At 35.5% G+C, this 20311-nt stretch overlaps 2 protein-coding genes across 2 annotated transcripts; one reads left to right on the top strand and one right to left on the bottom strand.

Annotated features, from left to right (window-relative positions):
* Nucleotides 1-6788: 6788 nt before the first annotated feature.
* Nucleotides 6789-9124, bottom strand: LOC140761717 (pentatricopeptide repeat-containing protein At2g41080). The gene is made up of 2 exons (XM_073099161.1): nucleotides 7019-9124; nucleotides 6789-6925 (listed from the first exon to the last, which is right to left on the bottom strand). The coding sequence occupies exon 1, from the start codon at nucleotides 9055-9057 to the stop codon at nucleotides 7114-7116; it is 1944 nt and encodes a 647-aa protein (XP_072955262.1). The 5' UTR covers nucleotides 9058-9124; the 3' UTR covers nucleotides 6789-6925; nucleotides 7019-7113.
* A 530-nt stretch (nucleotides 9125-9654) lies between these two features.
* On the top strand, nucleotides 9655-15795 carry LOC140760850 (uncharacterized). Its single transcript, XM_073097893.1, has 5 exons — nucleotides 9655-10108; nucleotides 10611-10726; nucleotides 13486-13729; nucleotides 13992-15149; nucleotides 15269-15795. The coding sequence occupies exons 1-5, from the start codon at nucleotides 9761-9763 to the stop codon at nucleotides 15476-15478; spliced, it is 2076 nt and encodes a 691-aa protein (XP_072953994.1). The 5' UTR covers nucleotides 9655-9760; the 3' UTR covers nucleotides 15479-15795.
* The last annotated feature ends 4516 nt before the right edge of the window (nucleotides 15796-20311 follow it).

The raw sequence follows: 20311 nt of genomic DNA, 5'->3' as shown, positions 1-20311 counted from the left end.
ACATTTTATCTTTTTAATTATTTTTTATTATTTACATATATCTTCCATTAGTTTAAAATTGATTTAAATTAAATTTTAATAGATAGAGATAGAGAATTATATTTAAATTAAAGTTTATCTCCAAATAATCAAATTTAATTTATTTAATATTAAATAATATCTCCTATAATTAAAGCATAATTATATTTAAGAGAAAAACCTTAACTCAAGAAAAAAAAAAACGTGTAGAGCTTTTTTTCTGTACCATAAAGTTCATTGTTTATCAATCAATTTTATAAAAATCTAATGGTTAAGATCTTCAAGTGTATAATAAGAAAATTAAAAAATTAGGCACACATAATTAAATCTTCTTAACTAATATACTCTTTTTTTTATATAATGTGGTTTTGAAACTAGTACCGGGTATGAAAACTGACTATTATAGTCGTTGGATTAAGATTATAATTTTTAAAGATGAATTAAAGTATTTACCTAAATATAACGATGTCTCAGTTAATCGAACTAAAAACACTCGTACAACAGAAGCAATCACCTCTGCACTATCTCATCCGTGATGTTTAATTAAATTTTTTTTTTTGGGTCTTGCAATCAAGAATCAAGGCATTGCTACTGATAGCTTGCCAATCAACTCAAGACTAGCACACAAGTCAGAAACATGAAAAAGAAAACAAAAAATAAAAATAAAAATAAGTGCACACAGTGCTGCCACTGAGCGCATTGACCTCAAAAGAGGGAGATGATCGATCCTCTGAAAATGGCAAACAGAAGAGAGAGAGATTGAGACATGGAAACATATCATGCACAGTATGAGGTTTGCCACCATACAATACAATGAGGAAAAAAAAAATGAAGAAGAAACTAACGGCGAAATAAAATCCACCAACTAAATCCAAGTCTCCTGTTGACAAGTCAAATCATGCATATCCTCAGCATAAGATGGATTCAGAGATTCTCCCATTATAAACAAGAAAAATATAAAAAAGGTGGAAGAATCTAGGAGAGAAAAAAAGAAAAAGTCCAAAAAAGGAAAAGAAAAGAAAAGAAATTCCTCCGTTGTCTCAATCTCATCATCCAGCTATAAAAAGAGTCACCTTTGTAACGTCCAATGTATATCTATATATATGACATGAATGAGTAACATCAAGTTGAAGGATCTAGGTTTTGTTCATTGAACTAAGATAGACTTACCTTGACAAATCCATAGGATATTATTCTAGGTTTGTCCATTGTGAAAAGGTGGAAGAATTCTTCAAAGTACCTGTGCTCCATTAAGAGATGGCACCTTTCCACGTGTCGTGAATCCCTTGGCAGACATAGTGGATCATGCTAATCATAGCAGCAACAATGAAAGTGGTGGGTCACGCTGAGATTTATTTGATCTAAAAAGAAGGCCTAAGATATGCAAGAACAGAGCTTCTACACAACAATGAAAGAGCATCAAGAAATGGGTGGAATTAATTACAATGAAGATAAATCAACAATAGAAAAGTAAAATAATGAATCCAGTTAGTGCCTACTTTTATCCTTGAACTCCACGTGTTGCTTGGAGGCACTAGAAATCCCGATATCCTGCGGGGGTTTTTTTTTTTCCCTTCTCCTTAATGCCAATTGCTTTCTTGCCGATGCATGATAAAGCCAAAGAATAATCAACTGATACAACACAGTGAGTTTGAAAAAAGCCAAGGGATAAAACAAGAAAGTTAGGGGGAATGCGTACTGATGCATGCCCTCCCAATCTATCTTTATCACAGTTATTTACTGTGCTGAGACCACAGATAAGATTTGAACATGAGAACTGAGAATTGTAAAATTAAGTAGTCGTTCATAGAGTTAAAACAAGGACATAGCAACATATCGTGCATAATATCAGAGAAATAAGAACACACAGCACGATAAGAGAAAAGAGAGAGGAAAACAACATATGGCAAGCAGCAAAATAATTACTTTCGATTTTCATACACCAATAGAAAGATAGATAAATTGATGGAGTAACACAGCAAACAACACCACAAAATGGATACGGTAGGTAAACATTTTCTTCGATTTTCATCTTCTTATTTTATTAACTACATTGTCTTCAATTATTTGAGAGGCATCATATCAGCGTGGAAGAGTGGCAGGAAATAAAGATATCTACTTAGGCAAATTCAGTAAGTAGACAACGACAGTTAACCTAAGGATGATCAATGTTTATAAAGTGTAAACCACCAAAGGAATGAAAAATGATAAAAGTTACTCACATGTGTTACGTTCCATACCTTCTTGCAGTTAGAAACCAAAGGTTAGCTGAACTCGACCTTAATGGACCACCTGGTCCTAGCTATAGGCTGATTGGTCATCTCATGTCTCTAGGAGGCATAGAGAGACAGCTTTGTTGGGGGCCCCTAAGACCTGAATCCTAGCAGTGTGGGACCAGTCTTAATATAGGCAACTCATAGTGCCCAAGATTAGCCAGCCATTCACATAATTTCCTCAATATTCTATAGTTAGAAGCTTACTTAGTGGGCAAAAGTGAGCAATAATGGGCAAAAGTGAGGAAAGGTTTACATGATAGGGGGGAAGAAAAAAAAGAAGAGAGAAAGGCTTCAGTGCCATCAGGGCACTAATGAGTTGCACTAGTTTCAAATTTTACCTCCATTGATTAAGATATTCGATCGAAGTTGCACACCGGAAGAACAACATGCAGAATATCACTTATTAATTGTCCAGGATCCCATCTCGTATTTGGAACAATAAAAGAATACTGATATTTACAGAAGAAAAAAAGAGGATGGAGGCAAAATTATCAGCTACAGAACAAAGGTTTTTTATGTCAGTCATCAGTCATCCACTTTCTTGGATAGCAATACTCTCGTCCAATTAGACGCAGTTGCAGGATCACTCATTGATCCAGGTAGCTAGTAAGCTATTCCTAAAAGAAAGGGTTGCTGGTTATGGAACTCCAGTCACATCTCACTGTTAAGAGATGGACAGGCTGATTTTGTGAAATTTCTCAAGAATATGGACTCGGCAGTTACCAAGAAGAAAAGGAACCCTTAAAGGAGCATGCATAGAGTATTCTTCTTCTGTAATCATATAAACAGAGAGAGAAGTGCACCAACAAAAAGGAGCGGGCGATCTTTCATCATATGGTAGAAAAGATAGTAACTGTGGCATATCTTATCTGCCTCCTAAGCCTTAATGTGGCATTACACGTGACACGTGCCTTGACCAGTTCTACCAAACTAGTTGTCCAGATAAACTAAAAAAATGGAGAGACTCTTGTCACCAAGAACAAGAAGGAGAAAAGTTCCTCTAAACAGAGTGGGCAAACCCTCCAATCATATGTTGGTAGGGATACTAGTTACAACTATATTAGGACTATCTACAAAAACATCCACTTGTTTCAATTCGGCAGTAAGTACCAATTTGTTACATACTAGTAGGGTAATGGATAGCTTGACGTGTCCTTATATTTGACATGAAAAAGAAAAGAAGTGGCAATAGTCAATATTTGCCTCCTAAATAAGCATTCAGGGATGTAATCAAAAGTTTGCAAAAAAGAAGACCAGAGGCAGTAGCCATGAATGATCAAGAGGAAATGAGTAAGTCAAATAGCCAAACACGTGACCTCAAGCTATGGCTAAATCAAAACTCAGTAGTGTTTCATTCTGCTTAAATTGACTGTCATGAATTGCTAATTCTTATGCACATCATAAAAAGTTTGTTGCAATAACAGAGAATGAGATAGAGAGACGAGAGAGAGTGGAGAGTGAAGAATGGAGAGTGAGAGAGAAAAGTAGAGAGGGAAAGAGAAGGGAGAGAGAAGTTGGAAAAAGAATCAATACAAAAAATTGCCTTACGGGCAGAGAGAGAGAGAGAGAGAGAGAGAGAGAGAGAGAGAGAGAGAGAGAGGGTTTCACTTTTAAAATTTTAAATTATTTTGTCTTCTATTTTATGAATTATATTTTGAATTTGATCTCTATTTAGGTTTACTTGACACTGAAAATTAAAATAATTTAAAAGGAGAAGTTACACGATACTGATATTGGTTGGCAATATTACGATACTATTAGGCAAGATAAAAACGTGGCAAATGCAACTGATGTAGAAAAGAAATGAGTGACAATATTAACTATTTGAAAAAACAAATAATTGGAAGGGAGAGAAGCATAGCAGTTTGCACCCAAATGGTCATGGAAGTCAGAAAACAGATATTGACTCATCTATTAAATAAAAAAAAGAATAAACAAGTTGCATAACAAAGAAAGTTAATAATTCATCAAAAATTGATGCATAACTATGTAGATATTGATGACGATAATAGTGAGTAGAGTGAAGAGGATAATGAGAAGAGACTAATAAGAAGAGTAATGAAAGAGAGTAAAAATACGCATAGATAGGAGGAAGAGATGAGAAGAAGTAATGATGGTAGTTTTTAGAGATTTAAATCAGTTCATATACAGAGAGAAAGAGAATATGATAGCATCAGTTCTACCCCTAACATTCATAGTACTACAGCATAATCTAAAAATATTAAACCAATGGATATATTTTCAAAAAAAGAAAAGATTGTACATAAAAACACTATCAAGCAGCTCTAAAAGGAATAGAAAATGAAAAAAAAAAACACATTAGTGAGATTATTTCTACATTTTTCTTCTACAACCATATTTATTTCAATTTAGTTAATAATCTTTATTATCATACTATGGTGAATGCTATACAATTAGTAGAGCATGTGCCGCACATTATACGTGTCGAATGCAGTCAGCAGATTGGAGCCTCACTTACATAAACAAATCTTTGAGTTATAATTCAATTGATTAATTTTATTACTATTTGATTTAAGTTTCATCAATATCTTATAAAATATATGAAATAATAAATTTCAGGTGGAAAGATATAAATTGAGAGCTAAACAATACAGTACTGCTAAAGTTGTTATAACTATATCTCATTAAAGTTTAACTGAATGATGGTCTATTTATGAATTAAAAAAGACATCAAATTTGACACTAATAGTAAAAAAAATTTTAAGTCACATTATGTCTTCATCATAGAAAAAAATTGAACTACTTTTTTCTTGATCCACAACTAAACATGCAAACAATTGATAATAGAGAGATTGGAAAAGTTAATTTTCTGCTATTGTAATATGAGATTAATAAAGAGAAATTTAATAAGAAAGATAGAAAATGATCAGTTAATTACTAAAGAATACCCCTTGACTCTATGGATTAAAGAATTTAATGACAGATTATTAGGCGATAGAAATAACTCATAATTAGATAAGACACTATGTGAGACCATGACAAGGACGAAGTACGAATCGTTCAACAACGAGAGAGTACAATTATCAATAATTGTGATAATCTTGATGATACACATGGTGATGATATTATCCCTTCCATATTTGTTGAGGAAAGTTTAGGAGGCATAGAAATTAAAGACAGAGAAATTGAAGATGTACAAACATATCGTAACGTTGTTATGAGAATGTTGTTTCTTATGATTATGACACATCAAGTATTCATTGTTTGGAGTCATCACAAGAACCATATGTTGGCTATTATCCTTCTTAGTATTTTCATTATCTTTAGACGCAAGATTCACATACCGATTATTATATTCTCAATTCTCAAACATAACAAGATACATTTGATATGACTCACATGATGCAATCACTTTTTGGAACATCATGCCTTAAATATTATTATTTATGAGCTTATGATGATTATGATTATTATGATGATGACGATCATAAGAATTTACAAAATTAGCTCGATATTTATCAAAGTTTTAAGTTAATATTTTTGTTTTGTTTTTAGTCTTCATTTGTAAGTAATTATTATTTTTTTATTTTCTTATTATTTTGCCTAAATTTTTAGAATTTTTTCTGTATTTTATATAATATAGAATTTTACATAATTAAAAACGGCCGGTACATGTCATTTTTTTGAATGGCAACCCCGATCCGGATACAAGTTCCAAAATCTTAGCTCGTACAACAATTCTAGACAATTTTATACATTACATATTTTAAAATATATTGCTAATTACATAAATCTTACCGTTAAGGTAGGAAAAAGAAACATCATGAGCTAGTGCATTGATCTCTCACTTCCTTTTAGCCTTATAGCTGCTCCTCTTATCTTACATGCTTCTCTCTTTTGGTCTTGTTAGAATTTTACCTAGTCTTATCTGTTCTCTCTTTTTCTTTGCCTCCCTATGTGCTGACAACAATTAATGTCACGAATTTTTGTCTAATTATGCATGTTCTATACATAAGAATTTATGATGTGCCAGTGTTAAGATTATAGCTGGAAAGAACAACTTTGATGGGCAATACCGGGCCGCAAGAAGCAGTACAATAAGTACTTCAGAGAGTGAAGACCCAAAGGTTCTTTCAAATATATTATGTTGGTTCCACCATCCTTAAAGACATTGTCTGATTCTGCTTGACTCAATGGATAATCAGAATATGGATATTTTTGTAGATTGTCACACGTGGCAAACACCACGGACCGGAATTTGTTAATTTGTATCACACCATTAAATCACTTATACTAAAAGAAGCAGATCCAAATATCTCTGATGGTACTAGTAAATAATGCACTAATTTCCTTCTCTCATAAAAGATAACTAGCACCAAATTTGAGAAATCTGCCTCTGATAAATAATGAACAACATGAACATTCAAGATACTAAAATTGATGCTATTAAGACTGTAAAACCATTTTATATGATGAATGAATGCATTTAGCATGATGAAGCAAATATAAGATCACCTTAGTGATTTCTCTCCTTGCAATGTTTGAAAGGATCTTGTAATTCGATCTAGCACTTGTTGAAATTCATAGCTACATTCCCGGATATGGTCAGGTTCTTCTATATCATAATCTAAAGTAAATTTGGTTTGAAATGAGAAGACATGGAACTGCACCTGTGAAAAAGAAAAAGAAAAACACCAACCACTAAAACTTATTGCTATACACGGTTGACGGATAAAAACTTTATGATCAAGGAATTACCCTACTTGGAATTACAATTTTGATATGCTCCGTGAATAACTTCACCCACTAAAATTTGGAACCCTGACTGATTAACCTACCATGTAGTTGGCCTTTCATGTCACCAATAGTCTCCACAAGAACATTTCCCATCTCTGAAATGGTGGAATCGACTTACATCTCTAACCACAATCTCCCGACAAGCAATCTGGGATATATATTTAATAGCGACATGGCAATCATCACAGACACGTAAATTCTTCATTACTCGAATTGGAGCTCCTTCAGGCATCCTCAAAAGTGCAAATACAATGGCTAACTTCTCACTATGGTGAACCAGGCTATACTCTTTTTCCTCGTCTTCCATGTCATGTAAAACTGTGCTTGTATTAGGCACATAACCACACTGCTTCATCTTGCTGACAATCTCTTTCAAGAACTCATCAATCTCGCTGGACATTGGATGAAACCTATCCCCGGTGCAAAACTGGTGTACTTTGCCCTTGAGCTCAACCCAGCTGATCCCAGGCTCTTTCCTAACTCTCTTCTCCCTCATAACTCTTCTAACCTCAGATACATCATTCCATCTCTGACCAGTAGCATGGATATTTGATAGCAGAACATAAGAAGCAGAATCTTGAGGGTCCAATCTGAAGACATGCTCTGCGACCCTCTCTGCCATCTCTGCATTCCTGTGAATTTTACAAGCGGACAGCAAAGTTTTCCAAATGACCCCATCAGCAGTAACAGGCATTGACATGATGAGAGCTTCAGCTTCATCGAGACATCCTGATCGCCCAAGAAGATCCACCATACAAGTGTAATGCCTCACGCTGGGTTTTAATCCATATGTCTCAGTCATGATCCTTAAATACTCCATTCCCTCGTCCTTCAAGCCGCTATGGCTGCAAGCATAAAGTAAGCTCAAGAAAGTAACTTCACTAGGTTCTGTTCCCTTTCTTACCATCTCCTTGAATAATTGGATTGCCTCCTGCCCGTGCCCATGGAAGCCATAAGCCGCAATCATCGAGCTCCACAGCACGAGGTCCGATAAATGCGACTCAGAGAATACCCTTGCAGAGTCACCTAAACACCCACACCTTGAATACATGCTCACAAGTGAACTCTTGACAGGCACCACTAAATCAACGCCAACTTTAACGGATTGAGCATGTACCTGCTGGCCCTGGCTGAGGGCCCCCAAATATGAGCAAGAGCTTATGACGCTAACAAAGGTGACCTCATCAGGTGCCAGTCTCGCAGCCTTCATCAAGCAAAAGTATTCCAGAGCTCCCTCTGAGTCCCCATTCTGTGCCCTTCCCGCGATTATAGTGTTACAGGACACAATGTTAAGGAAAGGAAGTCCTCGCAGCACACTCTCACCCTTCTCCAGCGCTCCGCATTTCATGTACATGTGAGCCAACGAGCTACCTACGCACATATCACTTTCCAAACCCGACTGTGTCACGTAACCGTGTATCTGCCGCCCCAAGACGATATCCTTCAATCCCGCACAGCATCGGAAAGCGCTGCCAAGACTGAACTCATCCGGCCGCATTCCCTCTCTCCTCATCTGGACGAAGAAATCCAAACCTTCCTCGTCGTAGCCAAAATGGGTAAGACCAGTGACCATGGCGTTCCACGTCGCGACGTTCCTCTCGGGCATTTCTTCGAACAACTTGCGTGCAGAGTCGAGGTCCCCCTTCTTGACGAACCCACCGATGAGGATGTTGGAGGACATGACGTTCCTCCTCGGCATATTACCGAACAGCTTCTGGGCGGTGCCTAGCAGGCCTAGTTCGGAGTAGGCGTGGAGGAGGTGGTTTGCGGTGAAGCGGTCGGAGGCGGCGCCGGAGGCGACGATGTACGCGTGGAGCTGGTGGACGTGGCGGAGAAGGCGGCAGCCGCGAAGGAGGTGGGTGAAGAGGTTCGTGTTCGACCATAGCTCGGGGAGGAAGCCTTGGAGTTGTAGTGCTTCGCGGAGGGAGCCTTTGGAGCAGAGGCGGAGGAAATGTTCCTTGGATTTGGAGAGCGATGGCTTTGGAACAGAGAGGAGTTTGGCCATATGAGTGTGGCCAAACCGACTTCGGCCACAGTTATGCCTTGCTCAGGCGCTCCTCGAAAGTCAAGGGTAATTTTGCAAAAGAATTTAAAGAAATTTATATGCACGTTAGTGTTTGGTTACTTAAAAAGTCGCCTTAATAGATTGAATTGAAATTAATTTTTAGCCTAGATTTGTGATCTGGGGTGAGCTCTAGCTTAAACGAGCTATTTAATTAATAATTTTATATCTTAAATAATACTGAAAAAATATTTTATTATAATATATAAAGTAATTTATAAATATTTAATATATTTTTTTAGAGGAGGTAGTCAGATAGTTAGAGAAGACGGTGAATAGATATAAAAATAAGAAAAATTTAATAAAAATATTTTAATAATTTAGTTGATATTAGTTAGTCAAAATAATATTAAAATATTAACTGAGAATTATATTAAAAAAAATCGTACTATAAAATTTTTAAAGATAAGTATAAATTATAAAATATAATGTATATTAAAATAAAGAGGAGATCTTGTATATAAATAGATAATAGTTCGGGAGTCTATCTGTAATTATCCCAACAAAATATCTTCATCCATCGCGTCATATCTCCCAAATTCTCTTCCTATTTCATCAAAAAACTAAAATAAAATCTCTCCCCGTCTCAGCCTCCGTCCGCCCCCTCTCGCTTCATCGATTTCGGAGACATCTTTACCACCAATCGATGGTTTATCCGAGAAACGAGGGTTCCGAGAAGGACGGATCTCTCGGCGGCGATGGACCGGAGGATTCGCGTGAGTTCATAGGACCGGGATCATCTGGACCTTCGAGTAGCAGAGGAGGCAGCTGTGATAGCTTCAACGAGAGGCTCCGAGATGTTCTCCGAGGTGAATCCGATGGGGATCTCTCACTTGATCGGAATCACGGGGATAGCATGGTGATGCAGTGGCTGCAAGCGCTCGATCTGCAGGTCATCGGCGGTTGTCGTGCCGACGAGAGGTTGAAGCCTCTGCTCAAGCTTAACGTTTCCAGTGGCGCCGCAGAAGACCGATTCATGGAGCAACTGAGCCAGGTTTTCATTCCTTCTTGTCCCTTTTCCAATAGAAATCCAAAGATAATGTCTTGAACCGTTGATATAGGCTTTCTTCTTTATTCCGATTATGTTCAACAATTTGTTCCTTTTATTGAGTATATCTCAGCTCAAATATGTTAAATATTCTTGAAGAATCAATGATGTATTGAGTATTTTGAAAATTCTTACCGATAATTTGAAGGAAAAAGGACCTCTTGGCTTTTGCTCTTTAGATATGTAATCACTTTCCGTTGATTCGAGTGCGTTACTCTGTGTTCTTCCTGCTCTGGCTTTTACGCTCTTGAATAAGAATCAAGAAGTTGAGTGCATCTTTGCATTCAAGCATATATGGGGTAGTTGCACAAGTGCGTGGTTGTGTGCAAGGCTATTGTTGCCACTAGATTTATGTGAAGTTCTTTTTACTTTTTTTTTTTTTTTTTCAAAATGGCTTTCTGCTCTCTATTGACTGTTTACTTATTGTTGCGATCTTATTGCTGTGCAGCATTTTGAAGTAGCAGAAATTGGGATGCTTGCGAGGTGCTTGTGCATTCCTTTGGTTTCTATCCGAGTTGGTAGGATCAACAAGCTGGGGAACCTTTTATGCCCAACTGCTATTAGGTAATTCTCATTGTTTTTTCTGCAATTATCTTCATACCAGTGCATGTATCTTAGAATGATTCAGGCATAGTATTCCAGTATACTTATCAGTCTCTCATTCCCATACATTTATCTTAGAATGATGCAGGCATAGATCACAACATCAGTCCCTTGATGTTGTGATCTGTTCCTTATACATTAAATTTTGGTATTTCATTGTAAAGCATGTACATTCACCTTGTATTCCTTTGGCCCTTGTTATCCATCTGACTTTAACACCACACACTGCCTTAGAAATAGATTTTCACTTAGACAAGGTAAATTTAGATGAATTGGGAAACATAATTTACTCCTTACTTAGAATGATCAAACTATAAGCCAACTTTGGGTTAGATTATGCAAATACTTTTGGCTACGACTATTTCTATCAGCAGTACAGTGCCAGCCACAACAGCTAATGCCCATGGGACTATTTTACTATAGCCCACTAAAAGAGTGGGAAGCAGATTGAAGGCAAAATTTGAAAAAGCAAATTGACAAAAATACTAAAGACTTTAGATCCATGGAGTTTGTATCTCACTTGATTCTTGCCATTATCTGGCCCAACTCTTGGCAGTCATGCAAATTAATCTGAAGATTACAAAGGGAAGAAGGATGAGGGCCAAGGGACTACTATTTCTGTCAATCAGTAAATTAGGGAGAAATATAACTATATTCTCAGGAGTTTCATGAACAAATTTAGAGCTTAGATATGTTTCCAGGTATATTACTGGTCAAGATTAGTTACCCCTCCTTAACTTTTAGAAATATATACTCTGTATAATATCTTGTTTAGTGTGACAGTCTGTTTGATATGAGCTGTCAGTTAACTTGCCAATGCTTTATTTCTTAGGAAGCAATATTAAATAAAATTCCGTTGACTAGTTTAAAGTTTATTTCCATAGGCAATGTCTAGAAGATGTATTCTGTATCTGGTACTGCATACAAATGATCCAGGATGTTAAGTTTTACCTTATTAGTGATGGTACTTTTCATCCTGCCAAATGAATGTATTTTTATTTGTAGGTAATTTGGGCGTATGTGATATCTGTTAAGATCTGTGATTTATGAGGAAAAACAAGGTAGGTTATTTCCTTGACTCTTGATATTACGCTTAGCAAGATGGTGCCTATCCACATCTTATTACAGTGTAACTAGATTTAAATTTTGATATAGAGGTAGTCATGTCAAGCTATTGGAATATTTCTTTAAAAGCCAACGACATGTTTTTTATGCATAAGATATGTGTGTTTATAGCTCTATCGTAGGCTTAATAAATTTTGTAGTGGTTTATTTATTTATTAATCTGTATTAACTTAATTTTAGAAATAATCATGCTGAATATCTATTTGATGAGTTATTTGGTGCAGAATGCGATCTGATCTTGGTTAACTGCAACTAAACAGCTTGGTGAAGTTGGGTTCTTGTAGCCATATGGGCTCAGCCACTCAGGTCATCTGAGTTGGTCACCTTCATTTCTTTATCTGGTGGGGGGATTCCTTCCCCCCTCAAGCAGATGTGAGAAAATGAAAACTGTGCAATTTTTCCTGAAATTGTCAATTCTTTTGTTGGAGTATTCTTTGTCTAGTCATCATCTGAAATAAGTGATAATTGGGTTTTCTGTTTTGGCTTTTCTCATCTAGCGTTTAGAAGTTTGGTGACGGAACATCTGTTTATGTTTTTCAACATTTTGTACTCATTCCTCTTCTCATTTACTTGTCCAATATGTAATTGTTCACTTCATTTTGTACGTACAGACTGTGCCATGTTCTTTACATGACTTCTCATATTTCCTTTGAAATGCTCTTGTGAGGTCAGTCATCAGAACAGGCTAGCTGAGCATTGACTTGGGTATGGGTGTGGTTTGCAGCCCACATTTGATCTGATTTGACAAAGCAGCTTTTAGTTTGATGTACCTAGCATGTTATCTTTTCTTACTTTAGTTATGTTCTCCCATGTTGTGAGTTTTGGATGCTTAAGCTAGTAATATAAACATGTAATTTTAGTGCAACTATTAAAGTTTTTATGAGATAAGATCCTGTTTTCCGCTCTTGCTCCCACCGGCTTGCTCTTGCTTATATCCCTTCATAAAAGTGGGGAAGAACACGAGGTGCTGTTATTATTTACTACGAGAACAATGGCACAACTAAGTATTTACTATTTGAGTCAGCAGCGGGGTGCTGATATCATTGCTGGAATTTACTTTTCAGAATGTAGAAACAAAGTAGTAGTACGAGATGTTATTAGAAGATTCTGATGATTTGTATGTCATCCTTTATATGAAAATTTCCTTCTTTAACTCATTAAATATAGGATATCATCAGATGAGGGGTTTTGATAAGCTGCTAAGTTTTTTATATTGCATATTTGATAACCTCTGTTGGGAAGTATGATAGACGCTACTTATAAAAACTGATATTTTTTAACACTTCAAGTATGCTGTCTTTCATCAGTAGTCAGTACAATGTTTTTGGTGTTTGGAGCATGTATATTTTGGTGTTGGTAACTATTCTTTCCATATGCTTGTGCCATTGATATTTGACGAGGTTTAAACTATCTTGTGTTTTAGGGTATCTTGCCATGGCTGGCTATTTCTTTGTTCTTGTTATTTTTTTTGTAGTTCTAACATCTGATTGAGCAGTCATACCAAGTATAACATTCTGTAACATTGTAGTGCACTTCCATTTTACCTATTCTTATTCTTGAAAGAGTTAGATTTCTTAGTTCTCTCCTTTGTGTAGGGGACATTTAAAGCTCACAATCCTGCCTTCATCTAATCTGCGTATCTCATTTGCTGGCGATGATGGGTTTGCTGAACGGCTCTCTGAAATTAATAATAACTTTGAGCACCCAGAGGTTATAATTGAAGAAATAACATCGGATAGTTCTGGACGCTCTTTCCTATTCAAGCTCCCAGGACATCGAGTATTCTACTTTTGGTGCTCAGAAAAGTCAAAAGATCATGGGATGGAGTTGCTTATGAAGGTTTGTATGATGGTTGAAACTCTGAATTCTGCACCTTAATGTTGTTGACTTGTTGCACCTGAATTTGTGAAGTGTTTTATGCCTCTCCAATCTTTGCTGATGACCTTTATGTTATGTTTATTTGATGATGCCAACAATAAATTTTCTTTTAACTTGATTTTTCTATTTCATATTTCTTGTATATGTGGCCTACCAGCGCTACAGCTGCAGTTTGTTACTTCATCTCTTAATAATTCTTGTGTTTTCTGCTTATCTGTGACAGATGAAAGATATTCTTAGTAGGAGGCCTACTTTATCCAACCTGACTGGAATCTCTGAGTCACGACTTTGTTCTTTTGCTAAGAATCTCCATACTTATCTTGGTTCATTGAATGGAGGAGAAGCTAAATTGACTGCTTCAGCAAATGAGTCACTAAACTTTGAACTGCACGATTCTGGTTCTTGCTCCAGACCTATGGATTCTAAATCTCTCGGGGTTCATCTCTTAGCCTCCAATACTGGAAAGGCATATCCTGTCCACCAAGCCAGTCTTGGCCCAAGATTAAGTACATTCAAGGACGGGATACTAAGAACTCCATCTAGTCCAAGTGGTTCCGGCCAGAAACATAGGCAGCCTGAAGAAGGCCATTTGAGCTCCTTAACTATCAACAGCCAACCTGTTGCTTCAACTGTGTGCTCGCCTACTGCGCTCTCCAATAGTGAACATGAAGATGACGGTCCGAGGGATAGTAGATTTTGTGGTTCTGATTTTGGCTTGCCAACTTTGTCATGTCTACCCTGCTCACCCCCATCATTCAATCCTCTTACAGTTCACAATTCACTTCCCGTGGTTACTATGGAAAGTCCGCCATTCAAGCCATATTACTGCTGGTGCCCACCCTACCCATCTTCCCTAAGGACTGCTGTTACCATGTCACCTCTACCATCTTCATCTCTGGAATCTTTATCCATACCTCCTTTATCTTCATTGTTATTAGGTGCAGAACCCCCTGTATCTGCAATGTCGTCGGAATTGACCTTTGATTCTGAGATTCCTTTGCTAGATCTCCCAGCATTTTTGCATGATCCCTTAGTTCACCTCTCACTTCCCATTTCCCCATTTGTGGTGCCTGGCTCACCACAAATTCCAACTTTCACTCCATTTATGTCTGACCCCATAGTGCACATTCCGGTCATTGATGTGTGCTCCTCTGGTCAAGCTTATCTTGTTAGTGCTGGGCCCACTATATCTTCAGCAATCCCACCTTTTCTTCCAGGTCTTGCAAAACCTCTCTTCGCTGAAACTGAATCAGTAACAGAGAAGAACGCCAGGGAAACATTAAAGTGGCTCATGGCATCAGCACCAACCACTAATCCGGAGTTAATGAGCATGCTGCCAGCAGTCTTTGACAATGTTAATGAGAGTCTTCGTTGCACTGATGTGAGTTAGTAAGATAACCTTTTTCTCTCCAGCTTTTTTAGATTATTAGTCTAACTGCTGATTTTAAGGTGATATATATTCCATTATCATCAACTGATTTCTTTCACTTACTCTTGAAGGTGGATAAGCTTGATTTTAGTCGTACCAGAAATTTTGGTATAGATGCCATTGCCAGTGGTATATCACCCATGTATTTATGTTGTTCAAAGCAAAGAGTTGCTGATGAAGATGAGAGTTTCGGGATTAACAATCAGGAGGAACATGAAGACAGCATTGATAGTAACTATGTTCCAATTCATGATGTTTCTGAGGAACATCAAATGGGCTGACGATAGCCAAGTTTTAAAAGAACGGCAACTGGGCAGATGATGGCTTCTCATCGACCAAGTTATGCAAACAATGCTGGTGAAAGGTCAAGACGGCCTGTCTTGTGTACATTGTTGTAGGCTAGCGGTCAACAAATGATGCCGTGTTCTATATCCCCTCTTGTTTTGCATGCTTTGCTTGCCAAAAGTGGCTCCTTTTTTGGGATTGTAATTAAAAAATAATAATTTAACTCATTTAAACTTTCGAGTAGTACAATCAGTATTGGTTCATAAAAATTTTTTTTTCGTTCATAATTGGTACAATCAGCATTTGGACTACAGTTATCTTTATACTCTATTCTACAACAGATTGTGGCTGCAAAACTATAGTGATGCAAGATTTGTCAATCTAAAAGCTTTATTTTTTATTCTCAAAAACATAGAGGTCCTGGAAAATCTATGAGCTTTTTTCTACGTTAAGAATCTCTTCCGGAAGCAGATGATTCACGTTCCGAGATTCTCAAATAGATTAACCTTTCGAACTGCTGCTGAATCCATGGGCTAGATAGTACGCAAAGAAAATGGGGGATATGAAATATCCATAGAACTGCTGCCGAATCTATGGGCAAAATAGTACGGAAAGAAAAGGGGGGACGTGAAGTGGTTGATATTATACCTATTTATATTTATTTCAATATGAACACAATAACTATTATATCTATTTATATTTATTTCAATGTGAACATAATAAATTCAATGCTCGTTTCAAATTTGAACTACCATTTGTACGAATAAGAATCCCTCCCCTTCCTTACATAATTTCGTCTTCATATAGATAGATGTAGGATCTTGGGGGAGGGGCAAACGTCTACGGAAAGATCAAAGGTTGCTTGGATATAACTATCAATATTGTCTATGGCATTCTCACTGAAGTAAACTTTGTCGAGTATCCGACATTATTCTTTAAAGACAATTAGACACAACTAGTACCAATTGTCCTTTTCACCAGCTGGTATCAACAAACCAGCGTAATTGTACTTTTTGTCTCTCTCTCTCTCTCTCTCTCTGGTTTGCTTCTCCGGGTCGTTTTTGCCATCCGAAAAATTTACCCCGAAATATAACTAGTTTTTATCCCAATTAGTCCAATAATATTTCATAACCCTCATTTGACCTTAATCAGATATGTTGATATGTTAATTAATTATAACGACCGACTCGATTAATCCAACCTTAATCTAATTTTTAACTTTATCCGCTGTACTTTCAACTTAAGCAGTTAATCCGATCTATAGTTGTAACTATGATGGTAACATTGCAAATGCTATAATTAATGAAATTTATGGGGGTGATTAAGTCTTTCCATAGACTATGAAGAGTTTAAATGCTTAAATTTGAAGTACATAAGACTAAATTAAACCTCGGTCCAGGGTAAACTATAATTAATCCTTCCTTGTTAAACATCATATCAATTATCAAAGGGGTGTTTTTGAGGATCTATAGAAGTTCTATATTGTAAAGGATTCTTATAATGAATGACAAAAAAGAACAAGATATTGCCAATGATTCAAATGCCAGAACTGGGAAGCATCTTTCATCACTTAGTGCAAGTTTTAGCCAACCCATAAACTATTAAGCTACTTGCCATCACATCCATATCATCACGTCTCCTCAAAGTGGTATTCTTTTCCTCTTTCTACACTCTTCACTCCCCCTTACTTCTTTTTCTAATCTCTCCTCCTTCTCTCCTAATCATCAGTTATCTTAGTACTTTAATATCGTGACGACTTTATATCTTAATATATGAGGATCGATATTGGCTTGATATTTTTTCCTCTATTAAGTATATGTGAAATATGAACTATTGGGAGTTGATATCAATAGTGGATTAAGGTAAAATAATTACCATAGATGAGTTAAAAATAATTATAAATGCAAAATGATACTAATACCCTTGACTAGTTTTTTTTAGGTTAAGGTAAAAAAATATGTAGAGACTATAATTTTAGGTCTAATAATTTTAGGTATTTCATTTTTTTATTTTTTTAAAATAATGAAATATCTTTTTATTATATTTATTGTTGTTAGGGTTAGATTAACTCGGTAAAATACTAAGTGTCAAAATAATAAGTATTTATACGATAAACTGTGAACGAGAATACGAATAGAAGATACTGTGTTTTTAATAAACTTCCTAAAAAATTTATTATGTTTGGTATATAATAATCTTCTAAACTATTAAAAATACTTTACCCATTATTATTTTGTGAGGTTTTTATTAATTATTTTTATCCATATGTTATCGTATGATAATCCTGTAATAAAAATATGACATCTTTATCCCTCAAGTTACCTGAAACTTCACAAAAAAATATTTATGTTAACTAAAATGGAGGGACAATTTGGTTATTTTCTTGATTATATCTACGACATTAATTAAGAGTGCTATGTATCTTTTTGATAATTGAGGGGGTCATTATAAAAATAATAACAGTAGTTTAGGAGTGGAAAAAGAATTATCCATAATATATATTATCACATCTTGGTTATTTTCTTTATTCTGTCTACGATATTAAGAGAGGGTTATGTATTTTTTAATAGTCGAGAGAATTATTGTGTACCAAAATATAGTTCAGGCGGGCGTAATAAAAAATAAATAGTAGCATTTTAGGATTGGAAAAGGGAATTATCCCTTATATATATTATCACATCTGTTTCTAAACTGGTCATTGCCACGTCAACTCAACTAACGCAGAGGTTAAGAAAGAAGAGTGAAGGAGGTTAGGAATGGGAAATATTTAGGTGTACTCAATATTATTACACGTAATTTTATTTTTATTTTTCGTTCCTTTCAATAATACTGCATATCTTACACTAATTTTTAGAGCGTTTTGCACGAAAAACCAACAGGTTTGTTACTTTTAATTTTGCCTTGCAGAATAAACCCAATTGACTTTCTATTCAATAAAGTATTCTTAATTTATTTGGTACAGAAAGAAAATCCTTCTAGATTAGATAAAGATTTTGTTAGGGCTGACCTCACGAATAGATTCGAGACAATGACATATAAGTCGCATGGATTCGATCATTCTAATCACGCTTGAAATATGAGTACAAAGTAATGGTGATCAGTGCGATTGAAGTCGTTGGATGTGTACATCCAATACAAGGATTTTCATATGCATCCAATACAAGTAAGAGGTACACACAAAGATATTCTAAAATAAAAATAAAAATATTTACGTACATTTATGTTACGTTAGATTTGTAAGACTCAACCACTCAGCCAAATAAAGATTAGCTCATCAAAAACTTGCCTTGTGACAACCTAAATGGATATCCCGATCGCTACCCAAATAATTATAATCACTCCTTACCTTTGAGTTGATATTTAATTAAGATAGCTCTAATAGAATATAAGTAGGAAAACTAAGCCTGGTCTCCAAGTGGAGCATGCAGCTCTTTTTATTTATTTATTTATTATGTGTTTATTACAGTTTGCACCCTGTATTTTAAATTTTAAAAGAGGATTTATCAAAAAGATGTCGTGTGTTTTACTCATTTGTTTGATCGAACAACTAATCGCCCGTGAATTTCTTGTCCATAAAATTTATTTATTTTCGTAGAAGAAGGGTTTCTATGCCGACAGGTGTTTGACTAGGGTTACTAGGGTTGTATCACGATGTGGAAGTCCGCGAGTACATCTAAGCTTCTTAATAATTGTTTGATAATTCGTCCCAGATTATTTTCTTGAAGGGTGTTTTTGCATGTATACCGTTGTAAATTTCTTAATGAAGTTTTCATTTAACACCCTATATATAAATGATTTTTTTTCTGCTCAGTGATATTGCATAACTACGGGCCCCAATTGCGAATTTATTTGATTTGGTTTAAATAATATTGCATAAATACAGGGTGCTAACTGGATGTTTATTTAATTTTGTGAAGTTATCATTAACGTATATAGCTGATTTTTGCATTCAGTAATATTACATAAACTCGGGGTGGTAAATGTACTTTTTTTAATTTCATAAAGTTTTTGTTTAACACTCTGTATACAGGTGAATTTTCAGTTCAATAACATTGCTTAAATACCGGGCCCTTAATGCAAACTTCTTTGGTTTTTGCTGAAGTTTTCATTTAACAACCTATATATATGTAAATTTTCAACTGAAATAATTGCATAAGTAGAGGGCTCTAATTGCAAATGTTTTTAATTTTGGCGGATTTTACATTTAACACCCCCTATATATAAGTGAATTTTCAGTTTAATGATATTGCATAAATACAGGGTTCTAACTGCAAATATTTTTAATTTTGGCAGAGTTTACATTTAACACCCCTTATATATAAGTGAATTCTCAGTTCAGTGATATTGCCTAAATACGAAGCGCTAAATGTCTTAATTTTTTTGGTGAAGTTTTCATTGAACATATTATATATGTTAAGTTTTGTATTTAAACAATATTACATAATTACGAGGTGCTAATTGCAAATTTGTTTGATGCCGGTGAAATTATCACGTAACTCCCTATATACTGTAAAATTCTTTTAAATAAAATATTGCATAAATATGGGGTGCTGATTGCAAATGTAATTTTGGTTAAAGTTTCGTTTAACACCCTACATATATGAATATTTGGCTCAATAATATTGCATAAATACTGGTGCTAAATGTAAATTTCTCTGATTTTGGGTGAAGTTTTCATTTAAAACCTTTATATATGCAATTTTTTTGTTTAATATTGCATAAATAGTGGGTTCTAACTGCAAACTTCTTTAATTTTTTAGGAAGTTATCATTTACACCCTATAAATATATGAATTTCAGTTCAGCGATATTACAAAAATACAGGGTCCT

Source organism: Typha angustifolia, chromosome 6, assembly GCF_048772165.1.
Source record: "Typha angustifolia cultivar Huaian chromosome 6, ASM4877216v1, whole genome shotgun sequence".
Taxonomy (NCBI): domain Eukaryota; kingdom Viridiplantae; phylum Streptophyta; class Magnoliopsida; order Poales; family Typhaceae; genus Typha; species Typha angustifolia.
Note: the sequence above shows the minus strand (reverse complement) of the source record. Positions and strands in the feature narration are given on the sequence as shown.

Excerpts from the sequence above, each read along its gene's own strand:
- LOC140761717 (XM_073099161.1), bottom strand. The coding sequence starts at position 9,057 with ATGGCCAAACTCCTCTCTGTTCCAAAGCCATCGCTCTCCAAATCCAAG.
- LOC140760850 (XM_073097893.1), top strand. The coding sequence starts at position 9,761 with ATGGTTTATCCGAGAAACGAGGGTTCCGAGAAGGACGGATCTCTCGGC. Across the intron at positions 10,109-10,610 it reads TCATGGAGCAACTGAGCCAG|CATTTTGAAGTAGCAGAAAT; the intron begins GTTTTCATTCCT and ends ATTGCTGTGCAG. Across the intron at positions 15,150-15,268 it reads AGAGTCTTCGTTGCACTGAT|GTGGATAAGCTTGATTTTAG; the intron begins GTGAGTTAGTAA and ends TTACTCTTGAAG.